Source organism: Serinus canaria, chromosome 1A (genome assembly GCF_022539315.1).
Source record: "Serinus canaria isolate serCan28SL12 chromosome 1A, serCan2020, whole genome shotgun sequence".
Taxonomy (NCBI): domain Eukaryota; kingdom Metazoa; phylum Chordata; class Aves; order Passeriformes; family Fringillidae; genus Serinus; species Serinus canaria.
Window position 1 is genome coordinate 58,777,011 of NC_066314.1, and position 26,515 is coordinate 58,803,525.

A 26,515-nucleotide genomic window follows, 5' to 3' on the forward strand; every position below is an offset into this window, starting at 1 on the left:
CCATGTCAAAGCAGTGATAGACAGAAGGCTAATAAAAATCTTTATTTATAAATTTGCCAAAAATAGCTGAGTAGCCTGTGACCATGTTTCTTTAAGCTAAGTCTGTTAAGTTATAACATCTAAATAGACTAAGTCAACACATAGGTATGATATTTTCAAGGATGACATCCTGAAATTGGATGATGCTGGTGGTAAAGCAGCTGACTGTGGAACCATGGTACAAATACTGCAGCAGCCGTATTCCAGCATCTGCTACTCATCAGTCAGAGTGATGCATGCAAGAATTAGAAAGAAGGAAATGCTCCAGCTTTAGGAAAAAATATAAACAAATATAATTGACTCTTGCCATTGCTCCAAGTGAAATGTGTAGACTGAGGGGAAAATCATTGTCCCTAAGAAAGGCACTGCTTTTTAATAGGTTGATCCTTGACTTCTTTCCTGGATGGGAAGCATTTCTGTGCCTTGTTTACACATAATGGTTGCCCACCCTGTTTTATTCAGTGTCTTTATTGATGCACCAGGATGCTCAACTATTCTTGTGCATCTTTTTTCTTTGCATAGTGGGGTGGTGTAGTGGGGTGTTTATACTTTTATCCTTGTTGGGAAGCACCTGGTTGTGAAGTGCTAGTGAGTCCTTGGGTATGAAAATTAAAATAAATGAGGCTTTCTAAGGTGGTCATGACCCTCTTGCAGAGTCCTCCAAGAGTTTATTAGTGTTATGATTTACAGTAAGTAAATATAAGGCTACAAATCTGTTCTGCCATTTGTAAAGGCTTTTCTTGAGCTAGTTTGTTATTCCAGCATAGCAGCTGTGGTCCTCTGTTTATTGCCTTGTATTCAGTCAATATTTTCTTTTCCTCATTGTCAGTCGGAATTGACTCAAGACTTAGTGATTTTGAAAAAAGGCACAGTTAGCATTTGGAGGAGGTGCTTGAACATCCAGGAACTCTTGTGAGAGCCAGCTGTGCTCAGGGTTTTCAGCATAAGGCTTCAAAGCCACAGGTGCTGCTGGAGCTGTGAAATGTGAGTGTGTGAGGGTGTGAGCACACTGCTTCCCTTGTAGGTTTGTACAATATTGACTTGTTTAATTCTTAATGTAGCCTACAGGAAGCTGAATCTTGAATTTCAGTGTTTGTTTCTGCAGGAGAGAGCATGATGAAGAGCCAAGATCAATACTGCTTGCAAAAACAAAACAGATCAAACAAACTTGGACTTTTATAGCATCATGCCTGAGCCGACAAAGATTCCTATATAAGATGGTAGATAATGGTTCATTGTTCAGAAAATCTCATTACAATTCACTGTGCAACTATTTTTATCCAAAAATAGAATTCTTTGTGTGAATGAGATGAACAGGAATGATTTGTTGCAGTGCAGATTTTTCATCTGTCAAAGATGTAGTTTTCTGACATTGGAAAGAAGATCAAGAGACAAAGTTTTCTGCTATTGATGGGAACTGCACTGGAGTTTGGAGGAAATAGATTGCAAGGTTTGGTTTTTGCTCATTTTGAATAGTAAACAAACATGGAATTACTCTGATACATACAGATCTAACATGGGCTGCTGGTGTAATGAATTCAGTGCAATAGCCAAAGTGGTAATTAGTACTGGCAGTCAGGAGCTTTAGCTCTGGGGCCTAGAAGCTGGATACGGGCTGTAGGTGGAATGCTGCTTCTAAAATAGATACATAAATCAACCAGGAAACCCATTTTATAGCAAATGTGTTAATTGCTTGGCTGTGGATGTGCATGGACCTGTTTTCCTGGAGCACATGGAATGTTCTGCACAGCTAAAACAGTCATATGTGGTGTCAGTCTGTGCTGGAATGTGTTTCCATGAATTTTTCTTCTGTGCTTCAGTGAACATTAACCCCCTATATTCTATTCCTTACACAGTATGTTCTGGTGATAGATCCTGCAGGATCTTTCACTCTGTCTGAGGGAGATGTGCTTTCCCATTTTTCCCACTATGGTGCCCTATAGTGAATACCTTTGGGGTGGCAGGAGGAGACTGCTTCAGGACATGAGTACCATGCTTCCATTTTCCATTTTTGTTGCAGCTTAATGACAGGCTCTTCTGTTGTAATGTGTGCCTCTGAGAGGACTTTTGTTCTAGCTGTAGCTCTTCAGCTTGAAGTAGTGATTGGAGGAGGAGGTTGTGAGACAGGGTTGGTAGATCCTGCTGCTGACTGGCACGGATGACCAGTGCCCATCTAGAATTGTTCTCATCTATTCCATCCTGTGGCTGGCATGACAGACAGGCTAGGAGATAAACTTTCCCCTGCCTTTTTGTCTCCACAGCACTTCACAGAGTTCCTGGATGAATTTTCACCTGATGTCCTAGGCCAGCTGTTGAATGATCCCTTCTTGTCTGAGAAGAATGAAATCATGGAGGTGGAACTGTCTCCAGCATCCCCAGCACCCCTCATCCAGGCTGAGCACAGCTATTCCCTCTGTGGGGACTCCCGACCCCAGTCTCCCCTGACCCATATCTCCACTGATGACAACTTTAATGAAGGTACAGCACACTGAGCCCATGTTCATTTGTTGTGATGATGCAGTAATGAAATGCTCCTGGTGGAACTGTGGCTGTGGAAAATGGTGATATATAGAAATTGATGAAAATCCATAGCATTTTTAGCAGCTACCTGCAGTTCAGTAATTATGAACTTCTGGATGGGGAAGAGGGGAAAGGCAAGAATGGTGGGAGGAGGAGATCCAACCTTCTTGTTCCGGTGTGAAGTGGTTGGTGGAGGAGCAAGACCATGAATATCTGGTAACTATACGAAATAATTGCAATGCCAGACTTTGACTCCTAAAAACTGGTTTATCTTCACCATTAGCCTTACAGTACAAAGCAGTGGAGTGTTAAGCTGCATTAGAATAAAAGGGAGAGGGATTAGTGCTTCTGGCTAAGCACTGACCAGCTAAACTGTTTGTGAAGATCCACCAGACAGATCTTCAAAGGCTGGCACTTTTGTAGTCCAAAGTGCTCAGTTGGAACAAGATGAAATCTTTTAGAGATTTGACAAGAGGACAACTAATAAAACCTGTGAGAAGGATTTTTCAATATGAAGCAGGATTTTTGGAAATGATTGGGAAATATAATCTACAGAAAGTTTTCCATTTTTCTATTTCCTAGCTGTTTTATAGGAATATTTTTAAATTAACACATACAGCAGATATTAATTGTGGAAGGGAAAACAAGCACAAGGAACATCAGAAACCAAGCTTTTCTGGAAGTTAATAGGGGGAAGCTTCAAATTAGGCTAAAAGTGAGGGGAGTTTCCTTTGAGGAAAATTCCTGAAGAAATTCATAGTGCTGAGACCACTGTAATAGAGCTGTAGTCAAATGATGTTTTAAAAAGCCAAGAAACATTAACAAGTGGGTTTAAAAATAGAAAATGAATGGAAAACATTTTGTCTTATGTTCACTCTGCAGAGTTTCATAAGAGAGGAGGAGGAGGAGGAGGAGGAGAAGGGGTTGTTCTTGGTATTTGGGATTTTATTTAATCCTAACCCTAGAATCATGCTCACAACCTTTCTGCACCTATTGACTTCAAAACAGTGAAGCTCAGAGAAATACATAAGGAAATTGCAATATTAGAGTGAACCTGGCTGTCTGATAGATATTCAAAGGCATCACCCTGATGATTTTCCATTCCTTGAATCTGTGAGAGCAGGAAAAGAGGATTTTGTGGATGGCAGTACTGCAGGGCTTGACACGGGGGATTGAAAGCATCTCCTTTGTTAGACAGTGAAGGTACACAGTGCTCCTGACAACTCCAGTGGAGGCCAGTCCCCTTGCTGGGATAAGGGCACAGATACTGGGAGCACCAGTGACCTTTTGGGGACCACAAAGTGCAGAGTGTGGAGGGGGAGGTCTGGGTGCTCCAGCATGATCCTCTGCTGCTGGGGAGCTGGGAGTAGTTTTGTGGGGTGGCAGGAGCTGAGACATATATGGAATATCCCAAAAATTTGCATTTTCCAAATGCCCATCCCAGTGGGCAAATTGGTGAGCTCTTGTAGTGTTTTCATGATTTTTCCCTGGTGAGGGATGTTGTTTTTTTTTAAGCATGCAGGGAGGCTGAGAAAAAGGCCAGCCTTGTTCAGCACATGATCTTCAAGACAGGTTTAAGCTTTTAGGTGTCTGTTCCCATCTTTTGTTTTCCCTCCCTGTTGCAATACGACACCAAAAGAAAGATACACTCTGAGATGTCCAAGGCAAAAAAGGCGCATTTATTTCTGAGCTCCGATATTTATAGAATTCCAAAAGTGACCCTGGATTGGAGGATGAAATTGCCACCTCTCCAACCACACTGGTCAAACCAACAGTCCATCAATTCTCTCCTCCTCCAGAAAGGAATGCAAAACAATAATTTTTTACATGAAAAGTGCATGAGAAACTCCATTACAAATATGTAAACATCAAAAAGCTTAGAAAAACTTTAAAAGAACAGAGCAACAGCCCCCCACCCCAAGACTTCCACCACCTTATTGAAAAAAAATTTGTTATTTCATGTTTCCTCTCAGCCATTATGGTGGAGTGATTGGTTGCTCTGATTCTGTTTTCCTGCCCACTCCTGCAGTGGAATGACTAATTTCTGCTGTGAGCTGTTTCTTGCTGGCCACTTGCTTGGCCATTACCGTAATTTCTGCAGCTGCTGAATTGACCTGTTCCTGTAATTGTAAATTTTATATAAAGTTTTTCTAAAAAGAGCTTGAACTGTAAAACTTGGGAGTCTCATAAGTCTGGGTTTAACTTTTCCGAGAAGTCCTCTTAGATGAGAACACATTTAAGTGTCCATAAAGTCAAGGTCCAAACTCTGGCTTTCCCCACTTACTCTTCTGACTTCACTGTATCGATGCCATTTCCTCAGCTTTGTACAGAATAACTTTTTTGAATACTTGCAGCCTGTTGCTAGCGTGGGCTCTCTGAAGGTATCAGTTTTAAAGCACATGTGTACAAGACATCTGGCATTTATTGCATTATTTGGTTTCTTCCCATGATGAGAATCTATTCTTAGATTCAGTTTTGCATAAACTTTAAAGATACTAGAGGGAGAGAGAGAGATTTCCAGGCTTGACCCGCCTGCTTGCAGCTGGTTGATCACTTTTGTTTGCCTGAAGTGTTGAATAAGGCATATGGCCTGGGGAGGGCTTCAGGCTGCAACATGAAAAAGGAGGCTGTGTCCTGTGTACAAACTGCCCACACCAGCTGCACTGCCACCTCTCTCCCACCAGGTTTCTCCTTTCTAGTTTTGATACCTGGGGTTTCTGAAACAACTGCAGAGTGGGTTTGGAGAAGGACAGTGGGTAGCTGTGGAGTGGAAAATGCTCTTGAAAGGACATGAAGAAGCAGGGAGGGCAGACTGGGAATAGGGCTGATGGGTAAGAGAGATCTCATCACAGCCTTTTGGGGCACAGATTCATTTCTGACAGCTGTAAAGAAATAGGAAAAGAAGCCTGATTTTCTGTTGTGGTCAGTGCAGGTTTGTCTTCAGTTTTCCAGTCTCTTTAGCCTTTTATAAAGGGAGAGCTGTGGGTCAGACAGCCAGGAGCAAGGCAAGACCCAAGTTTCAGCAGGCACTGTGGTTATTCTTGTAACTAACAGGCTCAAGAGTGCAGGCTCTTCCCCTGCCCTCCCATGCTTGATCTTGTTAGCTGTGGGCACAAACTTTGGGATTGTGTCTGTCCCTTGTTTTAGCCATGTGAGATGCATGGATGACAGCTGAGTACAGGGAATACTGAGGGGCTGGTGTGTAGCAGGAATGTGAAGGCAGAGCCTGCAGCCTCTCTGTGGGGCTCTTCATCCTCTGAGATCAGTTCAGGTGCTGGGGATGTGTTGTGGTGGGTGTGTGTTTGATTTTCCTGCTGTTTTTCACTTTGTGAGCCTGGCAGGGCAGAGCCAATGGACAGCTGGGCAGTCACTTGGGTGCTGTGTCTCCTCAGGCTGTGCCCAGGTTGCTGGGTGCATTCCTGTCCCAGTCCCCGGAGGGCTCTGCTTTTGAGGCTACTCTGGGTCCCCACCTGCCCCTCCTGTTGGTGCTTTCCTGCTCAGGAATGCTTTGAAGTTACTTTTGGATTGGAAGACGCTTGTCTTGGCTGAAGGTTTGACAGACTGATTGCTGAAATGGTGTGTTTGTGTTTTACTCCTAGCTGTGCCAAAACTGGGGCTGGCCCCAGACTGTAACCTGTATTGTTACTGGGTTTTTACTGCTGAGGTTATGATTTTCTCTAATGTGCTTTTAGAACTTGAATTTCCATCTCCGATCTACATGGTTTGAAAAACACAAACAAACAGGAAACCCAAAAAAACCAAACAAACCCCCCAACACCAGGGCTCCCACTTTTCTCCCTTCAGCAATAAATCCATCCCTCATCTCAGGCAGGACTATGAAAAACCCTTGCTTAGGTATGGAGTTCACAAGCAGTAGTCAGTGTCATGTGCTGTCTCTGCACAGAGGCACCTCTGGGCTTGAGGCTCAGGTCTTCATATGTTTTATTTCTATCCATGTGTATGCACACATTTAATATGCATGTGTATATGTGAGTCATAAGAGTTTTACTATTTGTATTAGCTTGTATTACATATCCTAATTTATTTTCTATGTATAGAGAGGTACAATGTCCTGCTACTGTCTGTTTTTGTCCAAATACTGAATCAATGTAATGTGAACAATGAAAATGGGAATCACAGCTGCCCTAACTTTAAAGAAAACAGAAATGAAAGAAGAAATTCACTTGTGCTTTCAAAAGTTGCTGTCAAAGCCATGCTGGTAATTTTTTAGAGAATATTCCTGCAACTTGTTTTCGGCATGGTTTTTTTCTTTTGTGTGTTTATTTAGGAAATGAGGAGAAAGCCATTTAGTGGGGGTGGCCTGTGTTTGTATTGATTTTTATGTGGAAGGGTAGCAGTCAATCCTTGCCACAATCTGCAGTGTTAAATTCATAGAACACAGGATACTCTGGGTTGGAAGGGACCCATCAGGATCATCGAGTCCAGTTCCTGGCCCTGCACAGGACTCCCCAAGAATCACACCATGTGCCTGAAAGCATTGCTCTGTATGAGAACAACTAAATTCATACCAGAGTATGAGAAGATTTTTGAACTTCTGTCTATCCAAGGTCTACAGTCTTAATAGATCACTCTGCATCAACCCTCTCACTCCTACCTGAGCAGCAGCATGTCTGAAAAATGCTAGTTTTGATTTAGAGGTGGGCAGTTACTTATGGTTACTGTTAATTGTCAGCTTTATTTGCAGTCTGGCCTCCTTCAGCTTCCAGTTGCACGTAGATGAGATCTCATTATAGCCCTTATTTCTTTTAAAGAACCATCTGCTCTCTGAAACCTTTTTCCCTAGGTGTTGGTAGGCTGTGATTCAGTTCCCTCTTGACTGCTGCTTGGATACAGTCTAAATGAACTGCACTTCCTTGGTGTTTCCCCCAGGTGGAATCTTCTAGACCTTCAGCTGTTGCTGTGCCTTTCTCAATGCAAGGACCTTTGCAGTTTCTTTTTCAAACTGTTTGTCAAGTGACTACAGGAACTGATTTCCCAGGAATAGTTTCCCTGATGATGCATGTTATGGGAATACTCCTCCCACTTCCAGTCCTGCTGTTTGTCAAACCAGTGATCTCATTTTTTCTGTAGTGTTGCACTGACAGCTTGTGCTCAGTTATGTACTGTGAGCATCACATCCATTTCATGTGTGTTGAAGCCATAATACAGATCTGCCTTCATAGCATCTGTGTGGGGTGTGAGGAGAAAAACTGGGACCTGAGAGAGAGAACTGTTTATTTGACCACAGTGCTTCTGTGGATAATTTTCTCATACCTGAAAAGAAAAAAAATCATAATCTGATATAGGATATTTAATGTTATCCAACTTTAAGGCTGTAAATCCAGCTACCACCTCAGTCTGACTCCCTTGTATGTAAAGGTGATAGGTTTTTGTTTCTATCTTAGTAACTTTGATAGTGATGCAGATTATCTCTGTGTTTTACATGGACTCCATGCTGCTCAAAGAGAGGATGCTGGTATGAACGACGATCGTTTGTTATGACAAAAGCTATTTCTGCTGTGCATTGTAATTACTGTGTATTACTGCTGCTTATCTTTGCCCCTTTATTTAATTTTCCCTTCCTGGCCCTTTAAAAAGGACCCCAATGTTTGGTAGTCAAACAGTATCGCTTTTGTCACACCAGTCCTGAGGGCTCCGGTTTCATTATTTGCAGTGGGAGCGTGTGCGGGCTGGGAGGGGGAAATGCCATCTGGAAAATCTGTAAGAGGAGCTGTTTGAGCATGAATGTGGGCTCTCACCTCCCAAAGGAGAGAGGGAGAGGTAGAGGCGTTGGAGTTCAGCATTTCAGGCATAATAAACAGGCCTTGTGTCTGACAGGGAGTGTTACCTGAGCCCCGAGAGAACCATCCAAACCCAGAGCAGTGAGAAGGAAGCAGTTATTTCTCCAGAAAGGTCCAATTTGCCTTTAGGAGGCTGGAAAGGCTCAGACTGCAAAGCTGAGGACACTGAACTTCCTTCCCTGCAAGTAGCATGTCCAGCAGCATTCCCAAAATGTATGCATCAGAAGCCCTTTTGAGCTCATGGTGCAGAGGTGCTTCTCTGACAGATCCAGCAGACATTTTCCCTAAAAACAACTTGTGAGCCTCTTCCAAGAGGTGCTTTCCCTTTGCAGTTAGCTGCCTCCCAGCTGGCAGCTGTGCTGTGGTGGTGACACCCCTAGGTGCTCTGTGTACAGAGGCACTCCCCTCAGAGGGAGGGTTCAGCTGAGGACTGGACACTTGTCCAAAGGCCAGCTTTGCACACGGGGACCCTTGGTGCAGTTTAATCTCCCTCTGCATCAAGGTGTCATTACCATGTGGTGAGTTGAGCCTTAGGCTGCAGGTAGTTGTCCCTGGCATGGCTGTGCAGAAGCCAGGTGGGCTGTGCATGCAGCCCTGTGGTGCATGGTGACAGTGTAAGGTCTGCCAGAAGGAATTAGTTGAAACTCTATTGTTCAAATCTGTAACACAGCTGAAGAGGTAGGTTATTTAAGTGCACTTGGCTGGAGAAGACTTTGACTCATTAGGGAACTTCCTGCATTGCCCTGTTCAGAGATGGCTATTCTGATACCTGTGCAGAGCACTTTGACTGATAGTCTGTGGTCACCTTAAATTTTCAGTTTTGTTTTTCTCTAAGTTACTTCATCCGTTGCTTGAACAGGGATCTTTAACAGGGAGGCATAAGCTGCCTCTTCATTCTGGTGATACAGATAAGGATATGTCCCTTGATGATTCCAGAGGTCTGAGTGCACACTGGTTTGAAATGACATTGAGTGCATGCATCTGTTCTCTGTGATGGAGATCTGGAGTGGTGGTATGGGCTTTTATCCCCCTCAAAGATTGGGTTCAGTGATACACCCTTCATGTGGGTTGTTTACATAGTGGTGCTATCTTACTTTTTACTGCAGGGGAAAAAAAGGTGAAACCTATGTTGTTTTTCGGGGTACTTGCATTCTCTGTACTTGAGAGGAGTGAGGGTGAGATGCAGAGTGCATCTCATTTATTTAAAAATACACAATAAATGCACATGCAACTTAAATATCCAGCAATAAGTGTCTCTGTAAACTCTAATGAAGAGTGCTGAAAAGAATGTGGGAAGAAAAGGACACTATTTTAATTATTTTTGTAATTTTTTCTGTTCATCTATCAGAAAGGGTGAAATTTAGTCAGTGTTGGAGAAGATCTAGTTTTTCACAGGAAAGGAGGTGGTATGTTGGACAAGTTTGAAGAACTAGTTGGATAGAAATAAAAAAGGAAAGCAAAACTTTCTGGGAACTCATATTAGAAAAACTGTAAGGTAAGCATTTTTCACCTTGTTTTCTACTTTGCATACCCTGCCTTTCCATACCATGTCCACTGATCAAGATGAGAAGCAAAATGTTGCAGTTCTTCTGAGAGATATGAATATCCTAGAAAGCTGCACATGGTCTTATGAAGAGACTATGTAGAATTTTTAAAATACGTTCATAAATACAGATATATAAAAAGTGTTTTTTATAAACACAGAAATGGTGTCTGTTAATTATGACATGTAAAAACACAGCCAACACAGTTGTTGGTTGTGTGTTTTTCATCTGTGCCTAAATCACACACACTGATTACAGCTACAGCTATGGTGCTTGGAGGAACACATTTCTGCTGACAGTCATCACAGTGTGTGAGGTGTGCAGTGGAAGATGTGTGCTAAACAAGTCTGCAGGAGAAGAAGCACAGGCTTGATGACAGAAATAAGCACACAAAAGCTTTCTGAAGAAATGTAATTTTAGTCTTGGGCACAGGAGCTCTTAGGTGCATGTGTCACAAACCCTGGGTGGCTGTGGTGAATGGGTTTTTTGGATGGCTGAGTTGAAACTCTGATGTTTAACTTGCAGCAGTGGTAGGTGCTCACAGCCCAACCTAAAAGTGTGCTGGGTTTTGATCAAGTGTAGTAACAGGGTTAAATAATCTGAAAAATCCAATTGCAGTTGTCTCTAGTTGGCCATTTTAAATTACTAGTTCCTTTTTGGCTTTAGTCTCCCCATGTCTAACTTGAATTTTCAGCTCCACTGTGAAAATGAATTCAAATTGTGGAATTTTTCCCTAGGAGGGAATTAAATAGCCCTGTGGGAACAAAATTTGGATTGTATTCAGTAAAGGAGAGGTGAGGCTGTGCATGAGACAGTGCAAAGAACAAAACATGGAATATCTTCTCAATTAGTGAGGCACCATGCATTCTGCTTTTTAAAAGCATGGGTTTTGTAGAGAAACTCTTTGGTCATGTTATTAAAGCATTCCTATTTCTAGGTGTATTGGATGTGCAAAAGGACACTGAGTTAAACATTCACAGGTATTTCTTAATACTTGGGTGCTTTGCAGCCTGAATGTTCAATTCATGTGTGCAATTTACCAGCACTAGTGCATTGCAGGCAGAAGTGTTAGCTGGGATTTTGCCAAGTACTGTGTGGACTCTCTAAATTACATGTTCCATGTGCCAAAATGCCTAGCATTCATGGACTTAGGAAAGTGTAGGTAAATGGGAATGCTACTTATCTAAACAGTCATTGCAGGATAGAGTTCTGAGGTTTGTAGAAAATTTCAGCTGGGGAGGGAGCTGACAGCCAGGATCACTTATACAATAGTGAGCTGTTTTGAAGCCTGAGAAGAGATTTTTCAAGAGAGCCAAAGTGACAATACTAAGGATGTGTATTTTCTTAGCCATTTGGAGAGCCAAATCTCTTGTTTAGGCTTTCTTCTCTCTATATCTGAATGACTTGCAGCATATTTTGTTTCACTTTTGTGGATGCAGTGTTGCCTTATTAATATTTGTCTGGAATTCATGCCATCATGAAGATTTTACTCTCAGCTTCTTGCTTTGGACTGTGGCTCAAGAGTTCACATGTACCTCCTGGATCACATCAAATATAAATATAAACACCTCTAACTTCTTGACACCAGTCATGTACTCTTACCACAGCACATCTTGCTTGGTTTGTTTTGAAGAAGAAACCTACCTCCCTTTTCCTCCAGGGTCTCTTGAGCCAGGTCCTGTTGTCCTTTTCATTTCAGTATTTCACAAGCACCTTCCTTCTTGTTCTCATTATTATTCTGCGAAACCTCGCTCGTGGTTCTCTGTAACCCTCTATCAGAAATAGTCTTTTCTTAGAGGGTGTGCCATACCTCTCTGTATGACCACTGATCTATTAGCCTGCTCCATTTTCCCTCTGTGCCTAAGTTTTTCTCATTTTGTGTTACATTCTCAAGGGCTTTGGGAGAAGGGTTGCCACTTTGCTCTGCTAGTACAGTGCTTGGCAGAGTACACTTAAGATGTTAAGGGACTATTATAAGGGTAAACTAAGAATGATTTTCAGACAATTTCAACCTGTTGTGCTCAGGAAGAAGAAAATGGAGAGTGGGAAATAAATCCCTTGAAGCAGAGAAGGGTTGTTGGTGACTTCAGAAGCTAGAATGTGTTGTACACAACACTGCCTGATCCTGGCAGGAAATGTGTAACTGGGACTTGGAAAAAAGGTGGCAAGGGAAGGGGAGGGGGTAGGGGGGGAGGAGAGTATCAAGGTGAGATTTGACCAGTCCTCCGTCCCTTCCTTTCACAGGATTGTTCATCTGGAATGACAGCTGTCACCATGCATTGTAGGAGGCAGTGTCAGAGAAGTGCCAGATGCAGTTGTTCACAATGACCTCAGTGCTAAGCACAGCGTGTTGCTGTTGCTGGAAACCCTCTGTAACCCTGCAGACTGGTTAGACTGGCTTAAAGCCTGGAATAACTCTGAGCAGTTTATGCAGATCTAAGTGGTGATGGCAGGGATGTCAGGTTAATCAGCAAAGTTGGCTTCCAGAGGAGTAAAATGACGGATTCCAGAGGAGTGAAGTGACCAGCCAAAGGCCAGCATATCTTGCTGTCTTAGAGCAGCTGAATATTCGTGATGAGTCTGGGGATTAGAGGTGATAAACATCATAAAGGGCAGCCTTAGAGAACATGCCCTGTTGTGCTGGTCACCCATGGCTGGATTTCCCTTCTACTTTCATGATGATACAAATTTAAGAAAATTAAGGGCTAAATACTGACCTCACTAATAGCTCTAATTTATCCATAGCCTTCACAATGGTGCTGCCCTAGGGGTAGCTCGACCCAGAGGTGCAAGAGGCAGCAAAGGAAGACTCTGCACAAGGTGATGTGAGGCCAGTTTTGACTCAAGTTATCCAAACAGGCATTTGAGAGTTGCATTTGCCAAGGGATTCTAGATTTCCAGGCAGGTACCACGTTAAAGGTTTTACCTGAGCAATGCATACACAGCAAGCTGGGAGAGAGCTGCTGCTTCTGCGATGTGACTAGAGAGGCTCTTGGAGGGTTGAAAAAGAGCAATGTCCTCTCTCCTGAGTTAATATTTAGGCAAGCCTACCTATTTTTTTCCCATAAATGATTCTATTTTTGCATTTCTGCATTTCCCAGGAAGGTTTGGGAGTAAGCTCTCCAGAAGTTTAAATATGGTGTTTAGCCCTTGCTCTGCAGTTAACCTGGCAGAGTGCTGGCCTTGCTGTTCTTGAGCTTATGATTACAGGATACATATTTTTCATTTTTAATTCCTTGGTGTTTCTTTACTCAAATTACCTCCTTCCTTGCCAGTGGTGGAGGTTAGGTCCCACCACAAAGTAATTACTAGCACTGGAGATGCACATTCTTCTCCCTTCCTCCAGGCACCCAGCTTCTGCCCTGTGCCTGTGTGCTCTGTGTGTGTGTGTGGTCTTAATATCAAGGACACACAGCAGCACAGGCTGTAAGCCTACTCTTATTTTTGTTACCTGTTTGCAGCTGAGCTCTGTTGACATCTCACCAGCTTGATACACTCAGCTGTGAATGAAGGGTCTTGTGCAGCCTTGCAGAGTGTTGGTGGCACAGCCCCAGGCCCATGGCTGCCTCCCAGGATGTTGGTGCAGCACAGTTAATTCAGAGCTCTGTTGCTTTTACCCTACAGTGTGTCTTTTTGCTCTCTCTCTTTTAATTTTGTATATGAAGTAAAGAATCTGTTTGAAGGCAGTAGAAAGCTTTGACAGAAAGATCAGCACTCTTCCTTTTATGTATATTTGCTTTCAGATTTCAGCTGCTCTGTTTAATGGATATGCCTCTCACAATCACTGCTCAGTCATGACAGAGGACTGTGCCACATGCAGCTGGGATGCAGTGCCCCTGGTATAGGATATTCTCCTGCAAGAGGGAAGACTAAAGTCTATGAGTTGGAATGGGAAATTTTCTAAGGCAGAATTACAACTGACAAAAATGCATTTGATTATTTTGTGTTTTTAAAGGGGGGTGTTAATAGCCTTGTGGAATTGTTTCAAAGGTTGAGTCTTTCTAAGTTCTTAGTACTGTATTATACTTCAGATCTGGGAAAATAAGTCCTTTTTCAGCAACTAAAACAGTGACTGGAAATGGGGAGCTAAACTTACCATGCCAGCCTTCTTCCAGTTCTTGACAATGCTGGGCAAACCCTTCAGCTTTGTCTAGAAAAAGGTTGCATGGCTTTCTCTTGACTAGGGAGCTTTCAATAAATGGAGTTAGGGGATAATTCTGCTGACACGTGATGCATGTTTCATTGTTGCCAGATAAAATATGTACCCTGTGCTCTGACTTCCCAGAGGTTCTGTGGAGGGAATCAGCATGATCACCATGGCACTGGTGCTCCTGTGAAATCATCAAAGCCTATATCCTCTTTTGCACATACTAAATGAATCCTTGGGAGAAAAAATGAAGTTAAGGGTGTGACAAATACTTTGTTTTATGAGTATAATCCCACCATTGGAGCTATTTGCTGCCTGCTAGCAGTAGAAGAAGCAGAAGTCTGGCTAAAGGCTATCTCTAGAAGGAGGAATAAAACTGAGTCAGCAGGCATTAGGCTGTTTAGGACAGGGCTCTCTGGCTGCTTTACCCAGAGCTTGTTTAGTCTTGTTCTGCTACGCATTAGCAGCTTTCAGCAATGCACAGCGATTAGTGCTCTGTGTCTTTCCTCGCTGCTCCTCTGTGTATCCTGGGGCTAGGATTAGGTTACATCCCTGAAATGGCATGGTTGTCTGCATTGACTGAAAGCTGAATAGTAAGGGCAGAGTTTTGTTGATAGACTAAAATGTCTTCTGTGTTTGTTTCCCTTCTCTGGAAGAGGAATGACATTATTTTCATTTGTAGTCTTTCTGTTTCTGATCTAAACATGTGGTGTCCAATTTCCTTCCCTGGCAGGTGACCTGGAAAATGAGGAATGGTGTCTGGCTACAGAGTTTACTCCAGCTGCAATAAAGACTGAGCCAGGGCTTTGTGAGACATCAGGCCTTGCTCCCTCCGTCAGTCTCACCGTCACGGCCACGTCGCTGGAGGGGGAGCAGCCTGAGCTCCAGACAGATGCCCTGGTACTGCAGACTCTGTTCTCTCTGCACACTTAGCTGCAGCTTCTCCTAAGGCTGCTTACCAGTGGAGCCTCCTTGGTGCCAAAGCTTGGCAGTTCAGGGTGCACACTGCAGTCTGTTCTAGTGGTTTTTAATGTTTGCTGGTGTCCCACTGTCTGTTGCTGGAAGAGCTTGTTGTCTGCATCTTTAGCTCTTAATGGTTGGCTATCAACTTAGTCTTCTATGCTAGCCCCAAAGCCTGGGGCTCTTGGGTTCCTAGAAATATTTGAATAGTTTCTAATGAACCAGTTGTGCCTGAACTGCCTAATCCACTTGCTCTGTGAAGCCTTTAATAAGACCTTGCTTTAATACTGCTGTGTCTTCCCCTAAGCAGAACAAGACTCCTTGTTGGGATTGATTGGAGAGTTTCCCTGTTTGCCTGCAAAGTTACTTTTGCCAGATATGTGAAGCTTTGACATTTCAAGCTGCTGCCTCTTCCGGACCAGCCAGCCTCACAAGGAGCTTTGTGATGCTTTTCTGACCACAGCTGGAGCAGCCAGTGGGCATTCTAAAGAGCTTAGTTTGGCTGTGGCTGGGTTAAGGAGAATGAGCTGCAGCAGCTGGTGGCTCACCAGGGTCCCCAGCCAGTAGAGGGAGAAGCATGGCTGTTGTCAGCCCCCAGGATGCAATGTCAGTCCAGGCTGGAGGGAGGTGATATATGCTGAAAATAAAAGTTTCCACTTGGGCGTGGATCAGAAATAGGTGCAACAGAAATTATTTTATGAGAAACTGAAAAAAGCTTAGCACAAGTTTCCCATAATTTTCTTCTGGCTTGAATGTGCTGTTCCCAGGACACAGTCCTGCTGTAGCTTGGGATGCTGTGATTTGCAGAGTATTGGGACCTGCTGGTGGCTCATTGCTGTTGCATGGATTAGTTACACAGGTTACTGAGAGAGATTTTGGCTGCAGTTAGCCTGCTGGTGTGCCAGTCTGGCTTCCTCAGGCCTGGCACTGCAGCACACAGACAGGCTCTGGGCAAAGCTTGGCAGCCTGGTGTCCCAGCCTGGTCAGAGGGGCAGGCCAGGTGTCTTCCCAACTTCAGTCAGCAGTGACTGTCTCTTTTCCTGCTCCTCAGCACTGCGAAAGGAGCTTGGGTCCCAAAACCTGGTGCTCAGTGACTGGCACCTTGCTCTTGCTCCTAGATGACAATGGCCTTTAAGAGGCTGTCCCTGACTCCCAGGGGTGTTCCTGTCCTTGCTCAAACAGACCGTGCAGTCCAGCAAATCCTAGCAGCAGCTCTGTTGCTAAGAGAAGTAATTTGAGTGGGTTACATGTTAGCTTTCAGTCTGAAATGTCATCTCTGAGGCATAATCTTTTATTTTAGCTAAATATAGTAGTAAGAAAAGCCATAGTGGGAGTAGGCAGGGCAATATTCTCTGTAGCCTGGTTTAGCAAACTGTGTGAAGCAGTTAAAGCTTTGCCTGTGGCAGAGCAGGAGGAGAGGAAACCTCTCCATTTATGGAGAAGTAATCCTTGTGCTCTTCTATTAAGACTTTAAGATGTGTACTCCAGGTTTTCATGCTGTTAATTTCTCTTTTCTAGATGAAACCACTGACCCAGAAAGTTCTTCCAGAGATTAAATTGGAGCCCCATGAAGTGGATCAGTTCCTGAACCTCTCTTCTAAGGAAGGTCTGTTAAATATGAAATGAAAATGTAGGGGTAGATGTCCAGCAAGTACAATAAATGTACTTTACCCTGATTAAATATTTGGATTTCTTGTTCACCATGTAAAATCTGAAGCTGTCATTTTATAAGGATTCAACTCAGGCTATTGGAGATCCAGAGTCTCTCTGAGCCTTTATGTGAAGTTTTTTTTCTTTCTCCCCCCCCCTCTTTTCATCACAAAGAAAATGATCCCTTTTTCTCTGTAGGATATTAATAATTGTACTGAAGGGAGCTTGAATTATTCAAGTACAGGATTATTTAGGATAGAAAAGAAATCAGTTTGAGGAGACTTAGTTAAGAAATAAGAAACTTGACTGTTTCTTATTTTAAGATTTTTCTTGTTTTTAACCTCTGATGCAAAAGCAAAAGCAGGATGTGAGTTCATATGAAAATAACAGTGAGGTGAATCTGTTTGTAGCACATTAGTTTTAAGAGCAATCGTTATCTCTTTGTACTTGCACTCTAATGTGAAAGGAGGAGCAAAGATCCCTACCCTGAAAGCTAAACACAATTAAAGCCAAGAAGACTTTGGAAGAGCCAAATACTTGGTGTGAGATCTGAGCAGATACCTGCATTTCAGTGAGAAACTCTTGGTATTCTGTTAGTGAATTAATTTCTGTGGGTAAGTAGCACTGCTCCAGGGAGAAAAGCAAATAATATAGCAGGTGGATAAAGGAAGGCTGTATCTCAGCTCAGGTGTAGATTTGTTTGCTCACTTTGTGGGATTAAGGGCCTTTCTGTTTTTCAAATACGTTTCTTCTTCTGTCAACTGCAAGAGCTAACATGTGAGATAAAAAAAGTATTATAGATTTTTTTTATTACCATTTTTCTTCCATCCTCCCTCACCACCAATTAGATCTTTTCAACTCAAATTTGCAGAGCATAACAGAAGTGGAAGGTGGCAAATCAGCCCTGTATCTTCCTACTTCAAAATTCAGTTGCTATAAATTTAGCTCAGAGAAAGAGTGACTTAGTTATGGCTGTTTTGAGCATCTGCTAAATTGTCCATTTAGTAAGAGTGGGTGAGACATGCCCTGTTTCTCTTGGTCCAGGTCCTTTTGATCATAAGCCCCACTTTGGCTGACAATTCTAGAGCAGGTTCTAGGCTGCAGCTGAGGTTATCTTATGGCCCTGGATAGACAGTGTGAGAGAGGTTCCTGTGGTGGCTGCCTGTGCTGCTCCTGCTCCATCAGTGCAGTGAAGTCTTTGCTGTCACTAGGTTGTCAGTCACTTCCCAGCTGTGCCAAATCATGTCCTTAGGAGGCCTTTCTCTCCTTCCTGATCATGTAACTCCTTGGATGTGATCCCTTCCCTTGCAAATACTGGCAGATTGTTTAATCCATGGCAAAGTTAGAAAATACTATTGTTTTTGGAGACAAAGTATGCTGGCTCAGAGCCCCTCTGTTAGTGTGGTTTCCCAGGAACAGGGAGCTTGTACTTTACATTTTACATGAACCTGAAGGCATTTGAAGAAGGAGCTGAAGTGTAGGTAGAAGTGACTGGAGCATATGCACAGAGCCCTGTTTTGTCTGTCAAACCTAAAGATAGCTGCTGCATTTCATTCCTTCTTTGGAGACCTGCATGCTCCAAACCTCTTCCAAGCTGCAACTTCTGCTTGATCCATTTTTCAGCAGGCACTCCTAGTCCTGGGAACTGTGTGGTGGTGGTGGCTGTAGTGCCAGTTTGAATGGGCACCTTAAACCCTTGTGTTACTTTCTGTCTCTGTTGCCATTTAGCAGTGGATCCCCTGCATTTGCCTCCCACCCCTCCGAGCAGCCATGGCAGTGACTCTGAAGGAGGGCAGAGCCCAGCTCGGTCGCTCCCTCCTTCCAGCCCAGTCCAGCTCCAGGCCACGGCCAAGGTCGCGTCGCGCGCGGCTTCGATGCTCTCCAATTCCCCTCTCCTGACTGCACCACATGTGAGTTGAGCTGGCTCTCTCCTTCACCATTTATCTGTGTGGGTTTTTTTGGTTTTTTTTTGTTTTTTTTTTTTTTTTTTTAAATTACTGGTTTTGACAGAGATTTGCTAACTTTCTGTTGTTGTTTCGATTAATTCATCTCTGGTCAAAACTGCATATCTGGTAATTCTTGCTCATTGGTCTGTTCTGTTCCCACAGGGAACAGCATGTTCCTCTCCTCCAAGTTGAGACAGGGTTCCCCAGTGTTATTAGGTTTATCCCATCATGGACTGTGTTTTGCCTTAGGGCCCAGCCCTACTGGGTTGACCTGTCTCTGGTAGATCTGCCTGTCATTAGCAGGGGGTGATCTTTAGGGAGGGATTTTCAGTAGTGTTTCTCATGTGTCTCTATCCCTCTTTGAGCCAAAGGCAGTTATACTGTTGGCCTCAGTGTGACAGAGCTGGGCCAAGAACAACTGTTTTAAGGGAATCCTGTCCCAAAGGTTTGAACTCAGAATGGAAGTTACCTGAAAGTTCTTCCACACATTCCCAGTTGCAGGGGGCTGTTCCAGTAGGCCTAGTCCTGTCTGAAGTGGGAGACCTTCTGCCTCTCCTCCCTCCCTAACAACCTTTTCTTCTAGGACTGTGTACACTTAATATTTTGTTTTATTTTATTTCATTTCTATGACCCTTGAAGAAATTACAGGGGACTGGCCCCCTCATCCTTACGGAGGAAGAGAAGAGGACACTGATAGCAGAGGGCTACCCAATCCCTACCAAGCTGCCCCTGACAAAAGCAGAGGAGAAAGTCCTAAAGAAAATCCGCAGGAAAATCAAAAACAAGGTAAATGTTAGTTAGCTTTGCTGGGTGGTTCCTACTTTTCCTTCATTTAAAAAAATGCTGCAGAATTCTGCAGTAATGGTCCGTGGTACTGTTGAATGCTGTAAGTTGTCTTTTAACAAAGTGCTTTTCTTTGTTCCTGAACACATCCATCAAATTGTCTGTGAATGTGAGTGTGCCTCAGTGTAGGTATTTACCTGACCCCATTAACAATAGGGTATTTAGCAGGCAGGGTATCAAGTTGCTGTGGCTTGGCTGCATTTAAAAATCAGAACAATCCTACCCTTATGGTGTGCAAAGAGCTCTGTATTCTTTGCATGATGAGGAAGTTGTTCTGTTCTGTTTCCTGATTTAAAATATGACTGTGTATTTCAGTGCACTAGTTTTTTGATCACTGAATTCAGTGACTTGTGAAGTTGATACCAAGGATGCCAAATGCCCTGCAAGTTTGTTTTTTTTTTCCTTCTGATGTGGGGAAGATTGTAGTGATAGGGAAGAATGCTATTTTTTTCAGACTTGGCCAGCTCACTTGTTCTAGAGGATTTTAGCACATATTTCATGGTTACTATATTCTGCTACTGGTTTTGCAGACAGAGGTGTAAATTTGGGCACATTAAATTGGAATTTGGTCTTGTACTGTGTTTTTTACAAAATTTTCTGAAGTGATCTAATGCATTTCACGTACCACTTAAATAGAATTAGAGTCATTTATATTGAGGAGAAATCTGGAGGTCCTTTGGTCAAAGCCCTGGCTTGGAAAGCAGGGTCAGCTTAGAGTAGGTTGCTCAGGGTCTTGTCCAGTCACATTTTACTGCTGCAAAGGATGATGAGTCCCCTGTGTCTCTGGGCACCATGTTCCCCTAATAGGACACTCTTATGGTAAAAACAAATAAATAGAAACCCTAATGTGTGACTGGAATTTCCTGTGCTGCAACTTGTATTTGATGCCTCTTGCCTTTTGCTGTGGGCCTCTGAGAGCTCTGACATCATCTTTGCTGCACGAGATAGTTGAAGGCAGCAATAAATCAGATTCCCTCCTTGGCCTTCTCTTCTTCAATCTGAACAAGCCCATCTTTTTCTTCCTTTCCTGAAATGTCATGTGCTCTGGCATGCTTATTATAGCAGAGCCTTGTCTCTGAGCCTGCTTCTGTACATCCAGAGGATTTCTGAGCTGTGGACAGCACTGCTGTACTCAGCTGTGGTTCTGCAGCCCCTGAGCAGAGGGGGAAGAGCCACTCCTCTGGACCTGCTAACTACAATCTCCTTAGTGCAGACCCACGTTTGGCTGGCTGCTTTTCCAACAGGGGCACACTGCTGACAGTTGTTTGACTTGTTCATCAGGACCCCATGTCCTTGTCTGCAAAGCTGCTTTCTAGTGCATCCATGGGCTTTTTCTGTCCTGGATGCAGGACAACATCCTGGGATCATCTTTTGGTATTTGTCCTGGGAAATTCTCTCCAGATGAATCTGATTTATTTTTTAAGGTTAGCAGATGATCTTTTTTTGTGTGATTGAAAGGAGGAGCCTTGCTTCAGAATGTGGAAATAGATCCAGTCAGTGCTTTGCTTGCCAGGAATAGAAATGAGAACAAGACAGATGCTTGAATCCAATAACACTGTGGCTTTTTAGCAGTTTATTAATTCATCTCTGATGCTTTTGTTTTCTATGCAAATATTTGGTGTTTTTCATCCTTTTTCTTTAGATCTCTGCCCAGGAAAGTAGAAGAAAAAAGAAAGAATACATGGACAGTCTGGAAAAAAAGTAAGCCAGCCTCCTTCCTGTTTCAAGCAGGCCAATAGCACGAGTTGTGGGACTGGGAAGGGCTCCAGCTGTGGCTGCTGGGACAGTTCCATGCACAGAGTGCCAGCTGCCATCTCGTGGCAGTGACTGAGAAAAGGCCCTGCTCCTGGCAGCTGCTTGTCGGGGTCAGGACTGTGCCTGCCTGCAGCCAGTCGTTCATGTGCCAGCCAACACTTCACACCTTAAATAAGGCAAGACCCAGCTGCATTGGCCTTCACCTCAGGGGACTGTGTTGGCCTAGTGGACAGGCAGTGTTCAGGGAAAGATGGATCCAGAGTGAGTAAACTCCGTCTTCTAGTGCAGATGAAAACAGAAATAGGAAGTGGGTGAGTCAGGACTGCCTGGGAAAATAAGCAGGACTCAGGAAAATAGCATGTGACCCATGGACTTCCCTTAGCAAGCAGGAGCCAAACCCCCACTTAGTGATTTATATCCCAAATTAATCTTTCTTCCAGGAGATGAATATTCTAGTATTACTCTTATGCAATTCACCAGATGGTTCTGTTAAAACCCTTGTACCATCTTTGGTGATATCCTTGATGTAATTTCCATTTTTTTCTTGTCTCTTCATAGCTCTGTCTTGCTTCCTCAGAGTTACTCTTCTGAAACTCCACCTCATGCATACCAGATATCAAGGACATTTTCTTTTCCCTTTTTTCTTCTTGAAGCTATTCAGGATGGTTCTCTTAGTTTTCTTAGGAGTCACATATTTTACTTGGACCTCTTACATGTTGTATGACAATGTCCTTTAGTTTGGGGATTTCAGGGGTGGTTTGGAAAGGGGTAGTGTCTTGGGACAGTCTTGAGCACTGTCCTTAATCTCGTGGCTTATTAGACCTCATGAAATTGAATTTTGAGGCTCTGATTTCAGAAGCATGGCTTTTCCCAGACAGCTAATGCAACTTTTGCTTTGTGTTTCATGCTATGAAGTGTGATTAAATATTACAACTAAGGTTGGTTGGTGTAATTGTTTCTTTAAATGCAGGCAAGATCATAGAGCTCTCAGTGGAAGCCAGTTTGGCTTGTTTTACAATCACTTGAATAAATAACTGGTGTTTTTATATTTCTCTTCCATTGTGCTGTCTCCAGAGTTGAGACCTGCTCAAATGAAAACAGTGAGCTGCGTAAGAAGGTTGAAGTCCTGGAGAACACTAACAGGTAAGGTATGGATATCATCAAACAGAACTTGGTAGTGGCATATCACCGTGAAAAGTGAAAATCTGGTGGTTAAGAGATCAACTGAGGTGTGAACAATAGCTGTGTCTGATGGGGCTCATGTCAGAGAAGGATGTGGAAGGCCAGTTATTGTGACTGCAGTGGGATGTAAAGCATGGAAGTTTTGATGTCACGTCTTAAACTGCCTCCCCAGCCTGTGGTGTGCTGGAGAAACCTTTTAGCACTCTTCTCTGAGTTCCTCCACTGCCCAAAGGCGTGTAATTAGCAATACAAACCAAAAAAAACCCCTACAGTCCAGCTCTTCCAATTGTCTTTATTTAGTGAAATTTTGCCAGGAAGCCTTAAGCTGAGACATGACACTTCCAGAATTAACAGTGCTGAAACTCAAGAGTCATCATTACTTCCTTATGCACTACTAGATGTCATTGCAATTATTGTGCACCCTTCTAACTATCTCACACCTTAGAGTTTCCTTCATTTGGAGGGGAAAATCATCATTTTGCTTCTTCATTTCTGAAAAAATGGGTGACTCAGTGGTGGCTTTTACAAAGGACACATGGCAGAAGATGTTGAATAGCTAAGCTTTTAATTGGATGCTAGCTGAGAGAGTTCAGTGTCAATCCTGGCTTATGCTCAGTATGGCAAATCCCAGTGAGTAGGTACCAGATGAGCCCACACTTAACACTTCCCAGTTAGAGGCATTTGCAGTGGTGGTTGAATATTACCAAGGAACATGATGGTGACACTGAAGTGTGGGGGGGAGGCTGGGTTTTAGAGATGAGACACCACAATCGTGGAAAATGGCCCTAGAGCTGATCTGGCAGCCAGTGCATTGCTAATTGAGTGGCATGTGTTGTTTCTAATCTCTGCATCCAATCTCTAATTTCATGAAACCAGACCCTGCAGCACTGTGACTTGCTGCAGAGAATCTCCCACACACTGCTCATGCATAAAGACATCTGCTGCTTGCTTGAAGAGAGCCAAGCCATTGCTGTGCCTCTTACATAGTCCTCCAGAGTTTGACATAAAAGAGCCAGGAACTATTCTGTAGGTGTGGAGTAGAGATGTCTCACCCAGAATCTATCCCAGCAGGTACTGAAGCCAGCTTCTCTTAAGAAAAGGTGCAGTTGTAGATTATCCTCTTGGGGACAACATGTTATCAACCCTGGTGTTGTTCTCCCCCGTTAAAATAAATTTGGCCAGCTGTTTTCATCTCTGAGCTGTTGAGGATGCACTCAAGCTTTGTTGGTGTTGTTCATCCTTTCAGAAAGGACCTTTGGCATCTCACCTATTATTTGATTATCTTAATTCCTTCATGCTAAATGCTCTAAAAAGTTTTAGGTAAGTGATATGATCTCCAAATGCTTCATCCTTTGGCCAAGTGGGATGAGTTGCATTGTTTCCTTCCCTCTGCGATAGCATTGATATTCATCTGTAATCTCATGCAGAGAAGCAGATGTTCATCCTTCTGCACAGAAATTCTTATAACTCATGGCAGTGCTGTTTTGGCTATTTAGATATCAACTGTGTCTAAAATCTGCTAAGGCTTATGTGTGAAGTACTGAGAAATTTGTTAAAGTGCCTGCTTTCATCAAACCTCAGTTTTGTAACATATCATATTATAGAGTTTTTCACCTTAACTCCAAAAAGCCACTTTTCCTCTTTACTGTGTAATTGGGCAACTGTCTCATTCAGAGGATGTTTCCAGGCCCTGGTTTAATGTACATTATCCACATCCTACAGTGAATTCAAAATGTCTCATTTCCTCATTGGTATTTGCACAGAGCCTTGGCATGACATCCAGAAACTATTCACGTGTTTCAGGACTTGTCTTCACAGCATCCTGTAGCTGAAACTTTCATCTCCTACCTACAGTCAGAATCTAAGTTTGGAGCAGTGGTGGTCAAAATTATTTAGTGTCAGTTTGGTGTGTCAGATGCCCAATTTTATATGTTTAGGACTTCATCTCTCAAAGCACCTAGTACAGTTAGCACACATGTGTCTTATTTAATATACCCAAAGCAGAGCCCTAGTTGACTTTAGCTGTAACTTTGATATTCATTTCAGTAAAAAATGAAGACATTATTGAACATATTATCTAAAATTAGATCTACAAACATCAAAGCTATTCTCCCTTTGTGAAAGACTGTAAGAGTGGAAGGAAGATAACAGGAAAATAAGATTACATGTTTAAGTGATGCTTTCAACTGTAGATGTAGACGAAGTTGGATTTTTACCTTGTTGAAAAGTTGGGCTATAGTTGATTATCTAAAAGTTAATGAACATGTATTACTGTCAGTCACTATCATGTTTGTGTAGTCTAGCTGGATTGAGAGGAACTGAAGAGCAATTTCCAAAACATACAACTATTGAACAGCAGTTTCCTTTCAGTATGTGCAATCAGATTTTAAGAGTATGTTAATCTATATATAGAAAACATTTGCATAGATACATACCTAAGACTTCAGGGAAACCCTGCTTGCATTTCAAAATCAGGCTCTAAACCATGGAAACACGAGATTTTTTTTCTGATAAAAATGTTCCTTCGTTACTCTCAGTAACATGAAAAAATTCAGGAGATTCTTCCTTGAAAGCCAGCCTTAGCCTGAAAATCTGGGTTTGAAGAGATGTAATGTCAAAGGTGTGGGTGTGGTCAAAAAAATTGCATCCTGGAGCACTTCCCTTGGCATTCACACATCTTGAAAGAGAAGGCAGGAGGCTGGGAATCAAGATGCCAGAGTTTTTAATTCTCATTACTCTGAGTGGGTGAGTGCAGCATTTCTGTCATCTTTAGTATTAGAACACTAGCATATGTTACCTCTCCTAATTTGTGTTAGTCAATCCCTTAAAAGAAACCCATCCAAGTTCCTTCCTAGGCAGTTTTCTCAAAACTAAGGAAGCACTTTATTGCATGTTTACCTGTTTTGTCTTACAGCCACAAGTGAGCCATTGGTTTGAGTAGAATCTAAGCATGTGACACTTCTCATCATGGGACACTTCTCTCTCAGAAAGCAAAGGGTGTGAGAAGAAGCTGGTGCTGGGTATTGAACTAAGTTGTCCCAGCCACCAAGAAGGCTTGACCACTCACATTTGAGTCCAAAGGCAGAAACTGCCAGTGATCCAGAGGGTTGCAAACATTCTCTTGACACCAGTGTTGTCTACAGGAGAGCCCTGTTTGGGCTTAAAGACAATATTGAAACCTCTGGTTCTGGGTATCATGTGTTGAGAAGTGCTTTTGCTTCTCACTTTTGTTGAGTCTGTGTTTGTAAGTATCTTGATGATCTCTTTTCCTGGAGAAATGATAGACATAGGATCCAGTGCATGTGTGGTTGAAATTGTCACACATGGACAATGAATGCAAGTGGCTGCAGAGTTACTCCCATGGAGTAACAGCAGCCAGCTGTGTAGATCTCCACTAACAAGCACTTTAATGGCAATGCCTTGTGAATAAAAATATGATATTCTTCCCTTTCTTCAACTCCCAGTCACCTAAAGATCAAGTTGCACATCAGTCTGACCCACCAAAGGTTTATCAGCACCAAAGCTGCCAGACTTCACTGATTTGATTGGTTGTTCATTCATTTGAGACTGATAAAGTCATTTTAGCAAATTGTTTTCAAGGAATAAAGGATCTAGGTTTAAGTTGCAATGAGATATCTTGCACCTAATTTCAGGCCACCCTTACAACAGTTGACAATGCTTGGCAGCCCTGGAACATCTTTTATGGAAAATTGCTGGAGGTTTTCTTTGTAGTTCAAATGGGAAGATTGTGGATTTAAGTGGTCTTTTAACTAAAACTTTACTTTGGGAGTTGTCCCCTTTCCTACAAATGGGACAGGCAGAGAAGGAATCTCTGTGTCGAATTAAAAGACAGAATATTTTTTTCCTCTCTCCTTATCAGAATTGGGTTTTGTTCCTCACACAATAGGAATAATCCTCTAAAAACTTTTGATTAGGATAAAGTGTTTGGTGTCTCCTAGAAGATGTCGTTTGGTTGTTTTTCTGTTTGTTTGCACCAATGTTGGATTTTAAACAGAAATGCTGACTTGAGGAAGTCTCCCAGGTGGTTCTGTAGTGACAAGTTTTCTCTCCTTAATGAAAATATCACTGGAAGCAGAAGGGAAGGCTTGTCTTGCTCCATACTTTAGT

General features: G+C 42.8%; 1 protein-coding gene across 2 annotated transcripts in view; it reads left to right on the plus strand.

Annotated features, from left to right (window-relative positions):
- CREB3L2 (cAMP responsive element binding protein 3 like 2) overlaps positions 1–26,515 on the plus strand; it is a 75,055-nt gene that overhangs the window by 36,185 nt on the left and 12,355 nt on the right. Inside the window, exons 2-8 of one of the 2 annotated variants that reach the window (XM_030237771.2) lie at positions 2,301–2,517; positions 14,785–14,951; positions 16,530–16,617; positions 18,390–18,571; positions 19,247–19,393; positions 21,093–21,151; positions 22,280–22,348. In XM_030237771.2, coding sequence (XP_030093631.1) covers positions 2,301–2,517; positions 14,785–14,951; positions 16,530–16,617; positions 18,390–18,571; positions 19,247–19,393; positions 21,093–21,151; positions 22,280–22,348 — 929 coding nt within the window. The remainder of the gene's footprint in view (positions 1–2,300; positions 2,518–14,784; positions 14,952–16,529; positions 16,618–18,389; positions 18,572–19,246; positions 19,394–21,092; positions 21,152–22,279; positions 22,349–26,515) is intronic. The other variant, XM_030237772.2, reaches the window with a different exon arrangement.